Here is an 18,818-nt window from a genome sequence, read left to right as displayed (position 1 = left end):
AGGAGCATTTGGTTCTGAAGATCTCATCCCATCCATGTGCTCCACCCACAATATAACAAGCGGATACATTTTGTTATAGATACGAGTTTATTTAATTGACTTTTTTTTTTATTCCTTGTATGTTCCCGTTTTAATGACAAAACAGAAAAGTCTTGAAGCACATCATTGGGACAAAGGTGTATCTGCAGTGAAAAGTGTGTGTATATAGTACATGTACCATATAAAAATACTTGCTTAACAACCACAAGCTTTGATGCAGACAAGTCTGCAAATATTCTAGATTTCTGTAGTGTTTATTTCAATGACAACCCATGCTATGCACACATTCAAAAGCATTCGGGGGTTCTCACACACGCATGCTCACACAAACACACACACGCAAAAGTAACAGTAACTCACAGAAAAATACTAAATTAATGTAGAAAGTAAGGCTTTAGCGAAAACGGGTCCAATTACCACAAAACACTTAAATAAAATAATTGATATTACTTTCACAAAACTGACTTAACTCCGTATTTTTTTTAAGCACTTGGAGTAACACCACTGAGGGAAATGATATCAATAATATCAATGACCACTGAAATTTGCGTCACATAACACCGCTTGAAAAAAAATAAGTACGACACAGCCACAAGAACAGCTTGAGTTAACCTTGCCAATCCACTGAAACAAGACAAATAGAAAAATGTGCCAAAGCATATGAACGAGGAAATACATCTCAAAAAAAGGCAAACAAGTTATTTTGTTGCTTGAACCCACCTTAGAAAATAGGAACATGGCAAGCATTAAAATCTATGGCCTCAATCCATTAGTGCTGTCAATCCATGTCATGTAACAACTCTCTCCTTAGTCATGTAACAATAACCCTTAATCATTGGCTTTCTGTCCAGTGTAGACCGCTCAGCAAGGTTATTACAGTAAACAAAAACAAATGAAAAAACTATTTCGTAGACTGAAATAAAATAATTAACAAACCCATTTGAAAAACAAACTATCTTTGACTCCAAAACGTACTAAAATAAAAATCATCAAATGTTCAGTTTGAGTTTTTTTATCTTCTAAACTTTGGACAACAATCAAATTAGTGTTTTCAAGCTTCTGAACGTGGCAGGTAAGTGCTTCCTGGAGTTCGTGAGGTTTCAAATAGGTCTAGCTTGTTAATCACTAACTACCAAGGAAGAAATCTGGTACTTTCTGTCCCTAACATGAAAACTGAAAATAAATATGAAAAGTTTTTATAAAACTCAAACTAAATAAAAACTAGTAAATCAGGTCTGAAAACTAACTGAACTTCAAACAAAAATCAAAAAAACTAATAAAAATACACAATATAAAAACACAAAACTATAATAACCTTGGTGCCCAGGAAACTCAGAGTGAGTGACCATGTCTGGCTTGGTTTCTATGTGGCGATCTTGTTGTAGCCAAACAGCCCCACTGGCAGGTACTTCACATGGGTGGGCCACTGGGCAGCCAGCTGGAAGAACTTCACATCAGTCCACTCCACGCCGTCCACAGACACTGAAAAATATCCAATAGTTTCATGACTCCCATCTACAAACACCTAAAAATAAACAACCATGTTGAATCTGACTGAATCGCGTTCAGTCCCACTGGGCACAAACTGCTTGAATCAGCATTGTTTCAAATTCATATGTCAACGTATTGTGACGTGGAATCTACGTGGAAAATACATTGGATTTGAAAAACTGTTGTTTTGAGGGGGAAATTTCAACGCAAAGATTGTCAACCTGGTAAACGATTTAACATAGACAAACCTGGGCAGCACCTCCTACTGGAGAGTTGATCTAGCTACAGCTTTAAAATAGTTTGCCTTGATTTAGTCCTATTCTTTATAGGACTAAATCAAATCAAACTTTATTTCAAGTGCATTTAAAATTGTATTTGATTTAGTCCTAAACTTAGATTTTTGGTTGAGATGGAGACGTGAAGCCAACTTATTAATTTGTAGACAAATCATTTTATAACATTTTTGACATGCATTTTTCTGGATTTTTTTGTTGTTATTCTGTCTCTCACTGTTCAAATAAACCTACCATTAAAATTATAGACTTATGATTTCTTTGTCAGTGGGCAAACGTACAAAATCAGCAGGGATCAAATCCTTTCCCCCCCACTGTAGGTCTAGGGCTTCAAGCTTTAGTTGATTACAAATTGAATAAATTGGCTTCACGTATCCATCTCAACCAAAAATCTAAGTTTAGGACTAAATCAAATAAAATTTTAAATGCACTTGAAATAAAGTTTGATTTGATTTAGTCCTATAAAGAATAGGACTAAATCAAGGCAAACTATTTTAAAGTGCATTTAACATTTTATTTGATTTATTCCTATTCTTAAACTTTGATTTTTGGTTGAGATGGAGACGTGAATTCAACATATTAATTAGTAGACAAACTGGAATTAAAGCCAGACTAAATCAATGGCACAAAAGACACATCTCCTTCAAATGTTGATATTTTGTAGTGTCGACAACCAAAACACAATTCAATAACGCTTTAGCAATAGAGTAAAAAAAAAAAAACATCTTAGAAACTAATGTAACAGTATTTATTCAACTTTTAAAAAATCCATGGCCACATTGAGGTTATTGTAACTATAAATGTGTTCTGTAATCGTAGAAAGCGTGCATGGTCAAGACAGCATGCAAAGGTCGCTGGTCTGTGGAGATCATCATTTCTATTAGAAATCTGCACAGCATCTCTTAACAGCATTGGTTACTTGCACTATGTGCTACCAATGTAATCTCAACTGCGATCCAGGTTATTTGGTTGTCCTATTAGACGAAGCACAGTGACAACTCATGAAGTTGAAGAACAAATAAATATCTGACATTGTATTTCCATTTGTGCTTTTAGATAGTGATAACACATTGATAGCGATAACACATTGATAGCGATAACACATTGATAGCGATAACACATTGATAGCGATAACACATCGATAGCGATAACACATCGATAGCGATAACACATCGATAGCGATAACACATCGATAGCGATAACACATCGATAGCGATAACACATCGATAGCGATAACACATCGATAGCGATAACACATCGATAGCGATAACACATCGATAGCGATAACACATCGATAGTGATAACACAATTTGGGAATTCAACTTCAACTTCTAGCTGTCTTTTTTTGAGTGGGCGAATATTTTTTTTATTTTTTAAAAAGGTTCAAATCTCATTGATCAACAGCTCGACAAAGTATGACCCACATGTCCACGTTGAAATGAGGTGGTGTACCTTTTAGGCTGGTCTGCTGCTGCTTGGTAGAACAGATGAGTCTGGTGATGCCCTCAACCACCTGGCTTTTAGAGTCTACATCCCTCTCTTTGGGCTTCTTCCCCAGGAATATGGTGGAGACTGTGGATACGGAGGAGACGAGCACGCAGAGGGGGGTTCAAAACCAAAACACTTAACAGCATGCATCCATTGCATACCTCTCATTCCAGTTAGTACATTTACTTAGTTATTACATTCTCCACCCCAAATTGGTTGATTGACAAACTGCATGTGCTGGACAGTCCACTATCTCCCCACCCCTAGTCCAGCCGCCCTCCTCACCTTTCTTGTTCTTCTCCTTGGTGACCACGGTCATAGCCATGGTGTTGGCCTGGGGCGGGTTCTCAGTGGAGCCTCTTCCTGGCAGCCTGCTGACCTGCAGGGAGCGGAAGGCACTCTTCAGGGTGTTCTTGGAGCCCTTGTCACACCGCTCCCCATCCTTCTTCCGCTCTGAGCATGTCGCTACCCAATAATCCACCGTCAGCCCAATGGTGTCCACCCCATGGGACATATTAGGGCTCCTGGGAGAGAGAGAGAGAGAGAGAGAGCGAGTGGTAGAGAGTGTGGCAGACAGTGTACGAAAAACAACTATTGCTCAACAATGTACTCAAAAACGTGTTTAACTGCAGGGATGGGAATTAACCTCTCATGTTAGACTGTTGTACACTGTGGTCGTCTTACCCCAGACCGCTACTCAGGGAGGGAGACGGAGGTGGGGTGACAGCCTCTCTGGTCATCCCTGTGGGAGATCCATGGGCGGGTGGGGAGGTGGAGGGAACAGCCAAGGTAACACTAACAGCCTCCTCAGACTCTCCACCTGTAGGCCCAAATCAACACGGTCCTTAACACTGCTCGGGGACAGACTGGAGAGAGAAAGGTAAACATTAACAGACAATAGGTACTCCAGAAATATGAACCCACCTGAACACGCCGGATTTGGTTCAATCAACCCTACTTTCACCACCTGTTTCACACACAGGGATCAGTTAACTAGTATCAGCATTACACTCCAGGGTTGTACTTGGAAATAGTTTGGATATCCCTCGTCTGTCGGTTTACATTGAAGCAATAATTATGATAGAGGCATTATTTGCCAAATTGACTGCCTCAACATTAGTATTGATTAAAACCATCATTACTGATTTACTTACCCCAACAAAGGGAACAAATTTCTGGTAAGAGTCTTCGTCATATCTGGTAAGGTGGAAATAATGAGCGGCCAATAAAATATTTGTCTTCCTAAAACATACCTGATTTACGTCATAAACTGAGTGTACAAAACATTAAGAACACATTAAGAGCACCCCTCGCAGAACAGCCTCAATTCGTCAGGGCACGGACTCTACAAGGTGTCAAAAGGGTTCCACAGGGATGCTGGTCCATGTTGACTCCACTGCCGCCCACAGTTGTCAAGTTGGCTGGATGTCCTTTGGGTGGTGGACCATCTTGATACACACAGGAAAATATTAAGTATGAAAAACCCAGCAGCGTTGCAATTCTTGACACAAACCGGTGCGCCTGGTACCTACTACCATACCCCGTTCAAAGGCACTTCAATCTTTTGTCTTCTCCACTCACCATCTGAATGGCACAAACACACAATCCATTTCTCAAGGCTTAAAAATCCTTCTTCAACCTGTCTCTTCCCCTTCATCTACATGGATTGAAGTGGTTTTAACAAGTGACATCAATTAGGGATCATAGCTTTCCGTCGTGTTCTTAATGTTTTGTAAGCGCAGTGTAAATTAGCCACGCAGGCCACTCCACTCACGTCTTGTACTTGCAGGTGAGCATGGCCTCAGCGATAGGCAACTGGTGTGTGACAGAGACACTGCTGATGTACTGGCTGATCCTCCCAGCCACGTCCACGCCATCGGCAGCTGGAGCCGCTGGGAGGGAAGGGGAACAGACAGTAAGCCTGAGTCAATCTGTAGGGAGCGCAAGGCTGAGCGGATCTGAACTGACAAACCCCCTAACTAAAGAAGATATGGGGCAGCTTGCAGAGAGAGCGTCTTCTAGTCTTATACCACTAATATGCTGATCAAGGCAGATTAAGTTCCCGAAGACACACGCTCGAATGCTTCCAGCTCAGTGGAACTGGTTTGTAAAATAAAGCATATTGTTTAATAAACTGAAATGAAATAGTCCTTCAGTCTGTGTTGCCGCTAATAGCACAAACGAATAGCGCTCTCGTAAGTTTAAATGGAACTGTTTGTGCTTAGCGCTCGTGGGAAACGGAGAAGGGTGAGTCGATGTGACGAGAGAGAGAGAGAGAGAGAGAGAGAGAGAGAGAGAGAAGTGTTGTGTTTACTAGAGTGAGGGGGCTCCAGGCGACTGAACAGGTCTCTCCAGGCATTGTCCAGGAACACAGAGCTGTAGCGAGGGTCCAGGGAAGCTAGGTGCTTAGCGACGGGGTGACAGCCTGGAGGCAGAGTAGAGGCAGCCACCATGAGTCACACACCCAACCCACTCAGTACTGCAGCTCCGAGCAGAGCGGCCGCACCGTACTGCGCTTCAGCTACATGTGACATAATGACTGGAGCAACTCATTGTCAGGAGGAGGTATCAGAACAGGAGAGTGGGTGTTTTTGTAAACCTTTGTTTATGCTTCAGCTGAAGAGGCTTATATATTTATAAGCATTACATAACCATGTTAGATATGTACCATACTATCCCACTGGGCACAAACCGGTTGAATCAAGGTTGTTTCCACGTAATTGGTCAACATACTGTAATGTGGAATCGACGTGATTTTTGGTTGAGATGGAGACGCGAATACGACGTATCAATTATTAATTTGTAGACAAACTGGAATTAACGCCAGCCTAAGTCAGTGGCACAGATGGAACTATCCAAGCAGAAGATGCATCTCCTTCAAATGTTTATATTGGGTTGCGTTGACAACCAAACACAATTCAATAGGACTTTTGTTATCCAGTAAATAGCCTGTCTTACAAACGAACAACCTTAAAGTGAGTGACACATTCATGGCCTCATTTTGAGATGACTGTAAATCTAAATGTCTTCTTATGTAATCATATAACGTGCATGCTCAAGATGGCATGCATATAGGTCGTCGCAGGTCTGTGGAGATCTTCACAATTGCTGTAATAAATCTGCGCAGAATCTGAAACGGCATTGATCACTCGCACCATGTACTTTCAACGTAATCTCAACTGCAACTCGTGGTCATTTGGTTCTGCTATTAGATGAAGCACAGTGGTAACACATTCATCTCTATAAACAAACAAAATATCTGACATTGTATTCCCATTTTAACTTTGCTGTGCTTTTAAAATGGTTGAAAGCGAAGAGAAGGACCTTTGGGTGACAACTAAACAAACAAAACAAACCAAAAACAATCGGACATATTTTTTTTCATTGGAATGTGGTTGTGCTTTTAGATGGTTGAAATCATAGGGATAAAACGTTGGAAATGTAACTAACTTTCGGATGTCTTTTTGAATCGGTGAATATAGGTTGTAATCTCATTGATCATCGTCTCAACCAAATATTACCCAATTATCCACATTGAAATGACATGGTGTGCCCAGTGGGATACATCTTACAGCAGTCACATTGTATAATACTGATATTTTAGACCTAAGCACTGTGTTAAATGGTATATATATATATATTACTGCTCTCAGGACCTGAACCGGTCTCTCTCTCACCCAGGGGGACCACCAGGAAGCGGATTAGGCTGAGCCAATCAGATGTTTTGTTGGCCAGCTGAGTGACAAAGAAGTGCAGGATGGCCCCCAGGTAGCTCTGTCCCCCTGCCACCACCACCTTGACCGGCGGCGGCGTGGACGAGTTACAGTTACAGCTGCGGGGAGAGGAGGACAGTTTAGTGGAGCACAATATAAAACAGGCTCATCATCGGTCACCTTAATCACCACACGATACATTGAACCAGCGAGTATTGATTCATTGGCTACTCACAACTTCTGGATGCGCGTGAGGAGGGTGGTGAGGACAGCCTGAATCTCCACCCCACAGCAGGTACACACTAACGGCTGTTTTTGGGCCAGCAGAACCTCGGACACATACTGCACACACGTTTGCCAGAGGCCACAAACATATAGGCACAGATGAACACACATACGCAAGTAAATATGTCCACAGGGGAGTGGAGGAGTGAGATAATGGAGGTGAAGATAGAAGTGAAGAATACCTGTCCCTGCCAATCACTGGTGTTGACCAGGACCAGGCTGTCTGGGAGGGTAGTGTCTGAGGAGAAGATCTGATTCAGCTGGTCATACACAGCCTTCCTGGGCACCTGCCAACACACACACACACACACACACACACACACACACACACACAGTTAAATACTGGGCATAGTCAAATACATTGTCAAAAACTGGGCGCACACACACACACACACACACACACACAGTTAAATACTGGGCATAGTCAAATACATTGTCAAAAACTGGGCGCACACACACACACACACACAAACACGCTGCAATGAAATCGATCAACACAACAGGACAGTGCTGTGCCTGTATGCAGCTGTAGCGAGAAGTCAATTGCGGGTCTCAACTTACTGCTGAGAGTAAGAATATCCGAACACACAAGGTGAAACGTCAATATTTGGTAGTAGTTGGTAGTAGTTTTCCTCTTGTGATGTCAGTCACTGACAGTCACTCAACTAGCCCGTGTCAGCTCACATTTTACAGATTGCTAGGTAAGTTAGTCTAGCCAGCTATATAAATGTTATAGTATGTCATGGCTGAATTACTGACCGGGCACATCAAGGTTCGAGGCCAGTAGCCATGATCTCCTGAGGGCCTCCCCCATTGATTTTGTTAGTCAGTCTCACTCAGAGATCATATGAACCTGTCAAGTAACTGCAAAATGTGTAGAATTGCAACATTTTCTCTTCGACCCCAAAGCTACATTTTTATTCACTTTAAAGCTACACATTTGCAACAGGATCACCACCACTCTGGATCACCCTTTGCAAACAAATCCTCAGCTCCATGGCGAGTATGGGTACGGACTAGCTCTGGTTAGGGTGAGGGGGTCACCTGTGGGGTGTGGCTGAGCTCCGGTGACCTTTCACTGTCAGAGCTGTTGGTGCGTTCGCTTAGTGGCTTGGACAGCGCTCGCCTCTCCTTCATTGGTGTCCCACGTCTCTGCCTGGGTGTGTGCCCGCCATCCAACCTGGAAAACACACACACACACACACACCTACTCACTGACAGTCAGTACCCACACAGAAAATATGACTACGGCAGAAAGTGAAGGAGCGCATATGTAGCACTGGAAGGTTTTGTGTGTGTGTGGGTGTTTTAAAGTGTGTGTGTGTGTGTGTGTGTTAGACTGACCTGGGGGAGGGCATGGTGGTGTAGGGCATGCTGGTGTGGCTCTCACTCTTGCTGCTCCTCAGTTCCCTCATTGGGGTCCTGGGTAGCTGCTCTGGGACAGAGACAGTGATGCAGGGGGTAGTGTCCAGAAACATCTCCGGATCAGTCAGCTCCTAAACACACCGACAGACAGAAACACATCCTAACACCGCACAGGCCTCAAAACACTGAAATACAGAGGCCACCAATGAGAGAGGGGAAAACAAGAGAGGGAGGGAGGGAGGAGGGGGGAGGTTAGAGGGTCTCACCAGGGTGTCTGTCTCAGAGTCGTCCAAGTTGCGGGAGCGAGCGCGTTTCATCTTGCCTGACGGGGGCTGCTCTCCTTGCTGAAAGTCAGACAGCAGGAAAACAGTGGTAAGAGGGAGTGCAAGGGGACATCTGGACTTAGAAGGCCAGCCAGCCCCATGTACTGTACTCACTGGGCTCAGGGTGTCTCTGGGCAGACTGCACCTGCTGTTCAGACTGCCAAACTCGGTCTGCGAGCTGGACTGGGACATGCCCTCAAAGAAGGGCCTGAACGTTCAGAGAGAAAAGAGATTGCCAGAGTTCTGTTAGCTGGATGTTTGTCAGAACATACATTTCCGTTACCTACAGATAAGTCCGACTTCTCATGACCTGAGTTTGGGTTTGGGTGTGCTGAGGACGCTGTCCGTCTCCTCCATCTCTGGCCCGCTGTCATTGGGGTTGTACATCTCCAGACTGTCATAGAGCTCATCCAGGTCCTCCTCCACATCACGGATGTGCTCCTGGGACACGTGCTCCAGGCCAAAGTCCACCTCATCAGACACCTTAAACCTCTTCAACAAGGCCACAAACTTCTGCTTGATGTTGGGCTGCCGGATTAAAGGAACACGTAGATATCAAACTGGTTGACTAGAACAGCGGCAGGTAGTCCCAACGCCACAGAGACAGACAGACGAATAGACTGGATGCTTACATGAGCTCTGGTGATGGAGGCTGCAGAGGTGAGTTTGTGTCTGTGCTTCTTCTTCCTCATGTCATCCTCTTCGTCAAACAGATACTGAAAAAAAGAGGGAGGATCAATTTTGTGCTCAAACCGGACAAACCCTCCATCCACTCTACTGTACGCCGGCTCCAATGCTTGTATTGAAGCAGGGTGGTATCTTTCTGAGCGTTGCTTCCCCCCCCCTCCCCCTACCTGGCTGTGAGCAGGGTCATCACTCCCGTCCTGCTCTGATGAATAGCTCTCCTCGTCTTCCTCCGAGTAGTTGTCAATGTCAGGGGAGCGGTCTGTCAGTTACAGGGAGCCAGATAGGAGATGTGTTATGTATGGGTGTGGAGGGGTCCAGTATGATGTGAAAACTATTTAAACCTTGTGTCATATGGACAAGGCAGTGGCTGACTCTCTCAAAAGACAAACATGGATGATTGTATTTACCGACCATGGTGTGGCACATACATATTGAACTGTTCAATACACTGGCATTCTGGATACTTAGACAATCCCATATAAGCACATGGCCGAATATAAATAAATAAATAAATAAATAATACAAAAATTCAAACTTTCTGATTCCTTGTTCATGGCCTTATCTCCCTCGAGCCTGTCCCCCCTTGTCTTTCACTCTGTGTCTCCCTTACCAGACATCTTGGCCTTGGACATCTCGTGGTCGATGGGCTGGCTGGAGAGCGAGTAGACCCTCATCTCAGCCACAGGCACAGCCATGCCCTTCACCGTGGTGTGGAGACCCAACACACGGGCTCCCTCACTGGGGTGCTGCATCACCTGGGGAGGAGAGAGGAAGGGGGGTCAGGGAGGGAAAGAGAGATTGGGGGGTGACAATTGCAAGAGAGAGAGAGAGGGAAAGGGCAGGAAACGAAAGAGTGACAGGAGTACAGATGCTGGGTGGCGTGTTGTACAAACAAAAGCCTGAATGATCGTAATCATGGCAGTTAACAGCTGTGCTGAGGTGTTGCCCTCTTACCTCTGCCATGTTGATAAGGCCCAGTGCCAGTGTCTTATAGCCCAGGATGGTGCGGTTCTTGTACCTCTTCCTCCTCTGCAGCATGATCTGCAGTCTGTTGGCATCTCGCTTCAGAAAATGTGGATACTGGAGGAAGTAAAGATGAGAGATGGCGAGGTTGACAGAATCAGACATGCACTGAAAATAGAATCTCTGGGACATTTTTTTTTTAAATCTCTGACTCTCGTCCACAATTCATTTGCATACACATAACTGTCTGTGCAAAACACCCCACGGTAACTCACTTGCAAGGAGAACGTTAGCTGAAGATCGGTCTCGGTAAGTCCAGGCGATGACAACAGGATTTCATTGGACCGCAAAATGCGCTTTGATCCCTAAGAAGATATTCCAAACACGTTACAATACATCTCCTGCATATATTATCCATGGATTAAAGATAAAAAGGTTCTCATAAGTCACTGGTGTATTTAAGCAATAAGGCACAAAGGGGTGTGGTATATGGCCAATATTCCACAGCTAAGGGCTGTTCTTATGCACAACACAACGCGTTATTGTGAAATAAACAAGAAATTAGAATAAAAAACAGAAAACTTCAGCGTGCATAACTATTCACCCCCCCAAAGTCAATACTTTGTAGAGCCACCTTTTGCAACAATTACAGCTGCAAGTCTCTTGGGGTATGTCTCTATAAGCTTGGCACATCTAGACACTGGGATTTTTACCCATTATTCAAGGCAAAACTGCTCCAGCTCCTTCAAGTTGGATGGGTTCCGCTGGTGTACAGTAATCTTTAAGTCATACCACAGATTCTCAATTGGATTGAGGTCTGGGCATTGACTAGGCCATTCCAAGACATTTAAATATTTCCCCTTAAACCTCTCAAGTGTTGCTTTAGTAGTGTGCTTAGGGTCATTGTCCTGCTGGAAGGTGAACCTCCGTCCCAGCCTCAAATCTCTGGAAGTCTGAAAGAGGTTTCCCCTCAAGAATTTCCCTGTATTTAGCACCATCCATCATTCCTTCAATTCTGACCAGTTTCCCAGTCCCTGTCGATGAAAAACATCCCCACAGCATGATGCTGCAACCACCATGCTTCACTGTGGGGATGGTGTTCTCAGGGTGAGGAGAGGTGTTGGGCTTGCGCCAGACATAGCGTTTTCCTTGATGGCCAAAATGCTAGATTTTTGTTTCATCTGACCAGAGTACCTTCTTCCATATGTTTGGAGAGTCTCCCACATGCCTTTTGGCGAACACCAAACTTGTTTGCTTATTTTGTCTTTAAGCAATGGCTTTTTTCTGGCCACTCCTCCGTAAAGCCCAGCTCTGTGGAGTGTACGGCTTAAAGTGGTCCTATAGACAGATACTAAAATGTAAATGTAATACTCCAATCTCCTCGCTGTGGAGCTTTACAGTTCCTTCAGGGTTATCTTTGGTCTCTTTGTTGCCTCTCTGATTAATGCCCTCCTTGCCTGGTCTGTGAGTTTTGGTGGGCGGCCCTCTCTTGGCAGGTTTGTTGTGGTGCCATATTCTTGCCATTTTTTAATAATGGATTTAATGGTGCTCCGTGGGATGTTCAAAGTTTCGGATATTTTTTATAACCCAACCCTGATCTGCACTTCTACACAACTTTGTCCCTGGCCTATTTGGAGAGATCCTTGGTCTTCATGGTGCCGCTTGCTTGGGGGTGCCGCTTGCTTGGGGTTGCTACAGACTCTGGGGCCTTTCAGAAAAGGTGTAGATATACTGAGATCATGTGACAGATCATGTGACACTTAAATAAAGTCCACCTGTGTGCAATCTAAGTAATTATGTGACTTCTGAAGGTAATTGGTTGCACCAGATCTGATTTAGGGGCTTCATAGCAAACGGGGTGAATACATATGCACGCACCATTTTCCTTTTTTGTTGTTGAATTCTTTTAAACAAGTTATTTTTTTCATTTTACTTCACCAATTTGGACTATTTTGTGTATGTCAAATACATTAAATCCAAATAAAAATCCATTTAAATTACAGGTTGTAATGCAAAATAGGAAAAACGCCAAGGGGGATGAATACTTTTGCAAGGCACTGCATGTGCACTTTGTCGAAGGGACGGCGGTGTGTGTGTGTGAAGAGCGTCACCTGGAGTTTGACTGCGATGACAACAGAGGTTAGGTCTCTGTCCAGCTCCTGAAGCATCACCAGCTTCTTCAGAGTAACTGTGAAGAGCCTGGGTTTAAGGGGAGAAAAGGGGATATTCATATTTCTCTGTTTAGTCTGTGAATTCAGTGAATAGATACCAACAACATGAGAAAGTGTCAGTCTAGTCCTTGACAATGACAAAGCTTTTAAAAATGTTGGCTGAGAGTGGTAAGAGTATCACCCTAGATTTGTAATACAAATTGTAAGCGGGAATCGTTCGGTGAGGTTTGTGTCCAACAAAAGCACTTTAGGAATATTAGGCTCCAGACATAAATCACAGATCAATGTATTCCTACGGGACGTTCGTGGTTCGAAGTACTTTATTTTTGGACAAAGCAGAGACAGATTGGCTGGCTGGGATTTATCTGCGTAGATGAGAGCTAGTCAGACAGAACAAAACACTCAAGGAGAAACTAAAAGATTGTCATCCTCTCAAAGGTAGAAGCCACTATGGGCTCCAAAAGACACAACTAGGTCTACAGCCTCATCGTTGATTCTTAGCCAGACAAACTGCAGCATTGCATCTTGAATAACCTTTAATTCCATTTGGGTCCTAGGCGCAGCACTCTGCCTCACGTCACAAAGATTGGGTAATAGGAGAGGGAATCGTATCTGCTGTTCCTCCCTAATTAAATGTCAAATTCACTACAAACCTTGGCCTCTCCACTCACTTCACCATTAGAGAGAGACACACTGGAGAGAGCTACCAGAGAACATCTGATTGGGTTAGGAGATGTATGGTTAATAATTGATATATTCACTAAAAGCCAAATGCCAAACAGATATGGCACTATAGGCAAAATAGAAATTCACTACATTACCAAAAGTATGTGGACACCTGCTCGTCGAACATCTCATTCCAAAATCATGGGCATTATTACGGAGTTGGTCCCCCCCTTTGCTGCTATAACAGTCTCCACTCACCTAGGAAGGCTTTCCACTAGATGTTGGAACGTTGCTGCAGGGACTTGCTTCCATTCAGCCACAAGAGCCTTAGTGAGGTTGGGCACTGATGTTGGGCGATTAGGCTTGGTTCGCAGTCGGCGTTGAAACTCATCCCAAAGGGGTTCGATGGGGTTGAGGTCAGGGCTCTGTGCCTGCCAGTTAAGTTCGTCCACACTGATCTTGACAAACCATTTCTGTGGACCTCGCTTTGAGCACGGGGGCATTGTCATGCTGAAACTGGAAAGGGCCTTCCCCAAACTAAGTTGATTGAATTTTGGCCCATTCCTCCTGACAGAGCTGGTGTAACTGAGTCAGATTTGTAGGCCTCCTTGCTTGCACACGCTTTTTCAGTTCTGCCCACAAATGTTCGATAGGATTGAGGTCATGGCTTTGTGGTGGCCACTCCAATACCTTGACTTTGTTGTCCTTAAGCCATTTTGCCACCACTTTGGAAGTATGCTTGGGGTCATTGTCCATTTGGAAGACCCATTTGCGACCAAGCTTTAACTTCCTGACTGATGTCTTGAGATGTTGCTTCAATATTTCCACATTATTTTCCTTCTACATGATGCCATCTATTTTGTATAGAGCACCAGTCCCTCCTGCAGCAAAGCACCCCCACAACATGATGCTGCCACCCCCGTGCTTCAAGGTTGGAATGGTGTTCTTCGGCTTGCAAGCGTCCCCATTTTTCCTCCAAACATAACGATGGTCATTATGGCCAAACAGTTCCATTTTTGTTTCATCAGACCAGAGGACATTTCTCCAAAAAGTACGATCTTTGTCCCCATGTGCAGTTGCAAACCGTAGTTTGGCTTTTTTAATGGCGGTTTTGGAGCAGTGGCTTCTATCCTTGCTGAGCGGCCTTTCAGGTTATGTCGATATAGGACTCGTTTTACTGTGGACATAGATACTTTTGTACCTGTTTCCTCCAGCATCTTCACAAGGTCCTTTGCTGTTGTTCTGGGATTGATTTGCACTTTTCGCACCAAAGTACGTTCATCTCTAGGACACAGAACGCGTCTCTTTCCTGAGCGGTATGACGGCTGCGTGGTCCCATGGTGTTTATACTTGCGTACTATTGTTTGTAAAGATGAAAGTAGTACCTTCAGGTGTTTGGTAATTGCTCCCAAGGATGAACCAGACTTGTGGAGGTCTACAATTTTTTTCCCCTGAGGTCTTGGCTGATTTTATTTTTTATTTTCCCATGATGTCAAGCAAAAAGGCACTGAGTTTGAAGGTAGGCCCTGAAATACATCCAATTGACATCCAAGGTACACCTTGGATTTTTTTGTCAACATACTATTTTCAGAGCTCACCATACAGTGTGTGGACCACTTTAAGAGGAACAAATCACTTTCAACCAAGTCTTCTTCAAATCCACCCACATCCTCTCTCCATTTTCCCTGCCAGAGAGAGCACCCCCGCAAGCAGCCTTTACCTTATTCAGGGGTCCTTCTAGAATCCACACGCAACCCCACTCCCGCCCCCTCTTTTCTATTGCTAGCCTACACCGAACACCTAACAATTCAGAGTTAGACAAAAAGCAGTATCAGAAACATTTTTGAACATTGTTCAAATTGAACATTGTTAGTAATAATGGAGGAGTATTCCCTGATTAGCAACGGTCCGTAGGCGTATGTATATCGGGATAAAAGTGTTAGCCAATCTCTTGCATCTAAGTGTATACTGTGCTGGACAATTATTTATTCTGACATCATGTTGTTTTCCTGTGGGGTTTAGGAGCAGCTGTCTATGGCACCCTGTCTGTGTCCCCAACTGCTCAGGGACATGTTGATTTGGAGGCGTTACATCCTGGTCAGTCATGATCTTGCACTTCATGATGCTCTTTCTTCATAACCATGGTCCTTCAAATATAGTTTTTCATTGTAGAGTTGAATGAGCTCTTCCTTTTAAAATGGGAATCTTATTGTTTGAACTGCATATTGCCCCTTTAAAAGACACTCCCTAACCTTCACTACCATCAGCAATAATCTATCACTGCAGGCTAAATGCATCTACGTGAATAGCACACTGTAACTTAATAACTGACAATTCATTTACAGTTGCCTGACCTGACCTGACCTGATGGTCAAAACAAAAACTGCTGTCATATTTACAGTAACTTGCAGCAGTGCGAAATGTGTATTACTCAAAGGCAAATACAGAAGTATGCTATTTACTTCAACTTTAATCATATTAAATATTATTTTCATTAACTCATACATTTGTAAAAACTTGTATTCAACCCGCCTACATAACTTCTCTTGAGGGAAAAACAGGTGACTTCCACCCACTGATTCAATATCATTCCTAAGCCTACATCCGACCACAGAATCCGATAACCTATACGTGATCTGATCCAGACTGGAAACCTCGACTGTCAGAACCAGCCATGGTGTTTAGGCGGCCATACCTGGGCACACAGCTTGGAGATGAGCGATCAATTTCCCAGGTCGCATACAGGTTCATTTGAACCGGACGGTTCGGGACGATCGTGACGGTCTTGTACGGCTGCATATGTGGAGATGGTGTGCCCCCAGTCCGTGGGAAACCCCCTCTCTCCGACATACTGGAGGTGTTTTGGATGTGGAAGAAAATACCTTCTGTCATTCAGCTTCCTGACTTGTGCATACAGATATTTTCATCATACCCCGAAGCTTCAAATTGCGCTTTCATATCCACATAATTCCATGCCTTCTTGCTGGCATTTCACGCTTTTCTGTTCTGCAGTCCACAATTGATGTGATATGCTCACAAGTGCGATGTTTTTATTAGCAGGAAGCGGAACTTGCCCTCCAGGGAGCACAAGAGAATAGCTACGCCTCTCGTTAAAGACGCACTCTTTACTAGTACAATCTCTCAACAATAATAATGTGAGAGTCAGAGCGTCACAGCAGGTGCATACGGTATGTTGTGTGCGTGCTCTCTCGCTCTCTGTCCCACCCACACACAGTGATAGAGTGCTATTATTGTAACGCGAGCCTCTCAGAGCTGCCATCCACGCTATAGGGAGGAGGCATGGTACCAGCAGAGTGGTCCCTTGGAGCATCTGGGTATCCGACTCAATATTACACTGAACAAAAAATACAAAGGCAACATGCAACAATTTCAAAGGTTTTACTGAGTTACAGTTCATATAAGGAAATAAGTCTATTGAAATACATTCATTAGGCCCTAATCTATGGGTTTGACATGACTGGGAATACAGATATGCATCTGTTGGTCACAGATACCTTAAAAGAAAAGGTAGAGTCGTGGATCAGAAAACCAGTCAGTATCTGCTGTGACCACCATCGGCCTCATGCAGCGCAACATATCTCCTTCGCATAGAGTTGATCAGGCTGTTGATTGTGGGCTGTGGGATGTTGTCCCACTCCTCTTCAATGGTTGTGCGAAGTTGCTGGATATTGGTGGGAACTGGAACACGTTGTCATACGTGTCGATCCAGAGCATCCCAAACATGCTCAATGGGTGACATGTCTGGTAAGTATGCAGGCCATGGAAGAACTGGGACATTTTCAGCTTCTAGGAATTGTGTACAGATCCTTGCGACATGAGGCCGTGCGTTATCATGCTGAAACATAGGGTGATGGCGGCAGACGAATGGCACCACAGTGGGCCTCAGGATCTCGTCATAGTATCTCTGTGCATTTAAATTGCCATTGATCAAATGCAATTGTGTTCATTGTCCGTAGCTTATGCCTGCCCATACCATAACCGAACCGCCACCATGGGGCACTCTGTACATAACAGCAAACCGCTCGCCCTTTCGACGCCATACACGTGGTCTGCGGTTGTGAGGCCGGTTGGACGTACCAAATTCTCTCAAACGACGTTGGAGGCAGCTTACGGTAGAGAAATTAACATTCAATTCTCTGGCAACAGCTCTGGTTGACATTCCTGCATTCAGCATGCTAATTGCACACTCCCTCAAAACTTGAGACAACTGTGGCATTGTGTTGTGTGACAAAACTGCAAATTTTAGAGTGGCCTTTTATTGTCCCCAGTACAAGGTGCACCTGTGTAATGATCAGGCTGTTTAATAATCAGCTTCTTGATATACCACACCTGCCAGGTGGCTGGATTATCTTGTCAAAGGAGAAATGCTCAGTAACAGGGATGTAAATACATTAGTGCACAAAATTTGAGCGAAATAAGCTTTTGTGCATGTGGAACATTTCTTAGATCTTTTATTTCAGCTCATGAAACATGGGACCAACACTTTACATTACGTTGCGTTTATATTTGTGTTCAGTGTATATCTCTTGCAATGCTCAAAATGACAGTAGACGTCTTATTATCTTGAGCTGCTATTGAGTTACATGCCATTTGTTCTACTTTCTTAACATTGTGCTCTGGGGTTACATTGTGCAACCTGAGACCGGCAGATGCAAGATAGCAAACCTGCAGACAATATTCACATGTTGCATTTACATTTTTGTTCAGTGTGGTTGTATACTCTGACCTTAAAGGGAAATTGCAAAATTGCTCTACGTCATATGGTAGATGCAAGATAACACACCTGCAGACAATATTAACTGGAATGACAAACCTGTTGAGTCTGGTTCCTGCAGCTATTTTTTTAAACTCAAACTTGTAATGGGTAAGGTATCTGTTATGGTCTAGAAGGAGATATTTAAATAGATAGTAAAGTAATTGTTAGTTTGACAGGCTGGCTCGAGAGTAAAAAACAAGTGTTGATTTAAAAAAAAAAGTCACCTTGTCAGAGAGTGATTTACACGGTTATCAAAACATCACGTCAGGGTACGCCTACACGAAACACAGCCCTTATTTTAAGTGTTTCTAAACTCCTCTATGGGAAAAACGATTAGAAACATTTCCCTGTTTAACCGCTAGATTTAATGGGTATTATGACTCATACAGTGGTATTTTATAGGCTACCTTGAAAATCAGACATTTCCTCTTCAAGGCTATTTGGTCCTTGAAAAGTCCTTGAAGTTATGGTAGCCGATTTAGAAGTGCTAATGCTTCAATATACTGTAATTATCCAGTTGTTTCATTTCTATTCCATTTTTACGAGAGATGTAACCG

The 18,818-nt window shown here is 43.7% G+C and overlaps 1 protein-coding gene across 2 annotated transcripts; it reads right to left on the bottom strand.

The window, feature by feature from the left end:
• Positions 1-68: 68 nt before the first annotated feature.
• LOC115154836 (phosphofurin acidic cluster sorting protein 1) lies at positions 69-16,663 on the bottom strand. 2 transcript variants are annotated; one of them, XM_029701479.1, is made up of 23 exons: positions 16,180-16,663; positions 12,759-12,846; positions 10,923-11,012; positions 10,639-10,764; positions 10,295-10,439; positions 9,852-9,943; positions 9,630-9,713; positions 9,308-9,525; positions 9,112-9,205; positions 8,941-9,018; positions 8,654-8,805; positions 8,354-8,489; positions 7,492-7,596; positions 7,260-7,366; positions 6,968-7,143; positions 5,626-5,736; positions 5,086-5,203; positions 4,466-4,508; positions 4,236-4,278; positions 3,996-4,131; positions 3,597-3,835; positions 3,276-3,395; positions 69-1,521 (listed from the first exon to the last, which is right to left on the bottom strand). In XM_029701479.1, exons 1-23 carry the CDS (start codon positions 16,374-16,376, stop codon positions 1,403-1,405), a joined length of 2,817 nt encoding a protein of 938 aa, XP_029557339.1. In that variant the 5' UTR covers positions 16,377-16,663; the 3' UTR covers positions 69-1,402. The 2 variants fall into 2 exon arrangements, with proteins under 2 accessions (XP_029557339.1, XP_029557340.1); XM_029701480.1 differs by having other exon boundaries at positions 6,989-7,143.
• Between the last annotated feature and the right edge of the window lie 2,155 nt (positions 16,664-18,818).

The sequence above is a fragment of the Salmo trutta genome, chromosome 19, assembly GCF_901001165.1.
Source record: "Salmo trutta chromosome 19, fSalTru1.1, whole genome shotgun sequence".
Lineage (NCBI taxonomy): Eukaryota > Metazoa > Chordata > Actinopteri > Salmoniformes > Salmonidae > Salmo > Salmo trutta.
Note: the sequence above shows the minus strand (reverse complement) of the source record. Positions and strands in the feature narration are given on the sequence as shown.

What these genes read in the sequence shown, in the direction of transcription:
- LOC115154836 (XM_029701479.1), bottom strand. Translation starts at nt 16,376, where the DNA reads ATGACAGAAGGTATTTTCTTCCACATCCAAAACACCTCCAGTATGTCG. An exon ending in TCTCCAAGCTGTGTGCCCAG is followed by an intron (nt 12,847 to 16,179) that starts GTATGGCCGCCT and finishes CCTTAAACCCAG; the next exon opens with GCTCTTCACAGTTACTCTGA. An exon ending in CCAGAGACACCCTGAGCCCA is followed by an intron (nt 9,019 to 9,111) that starts GTGAGTACAGTA and finishes TCTGACTTTCAG; the next exon opens with CAAGGAGAGCAGCCCCCGTC.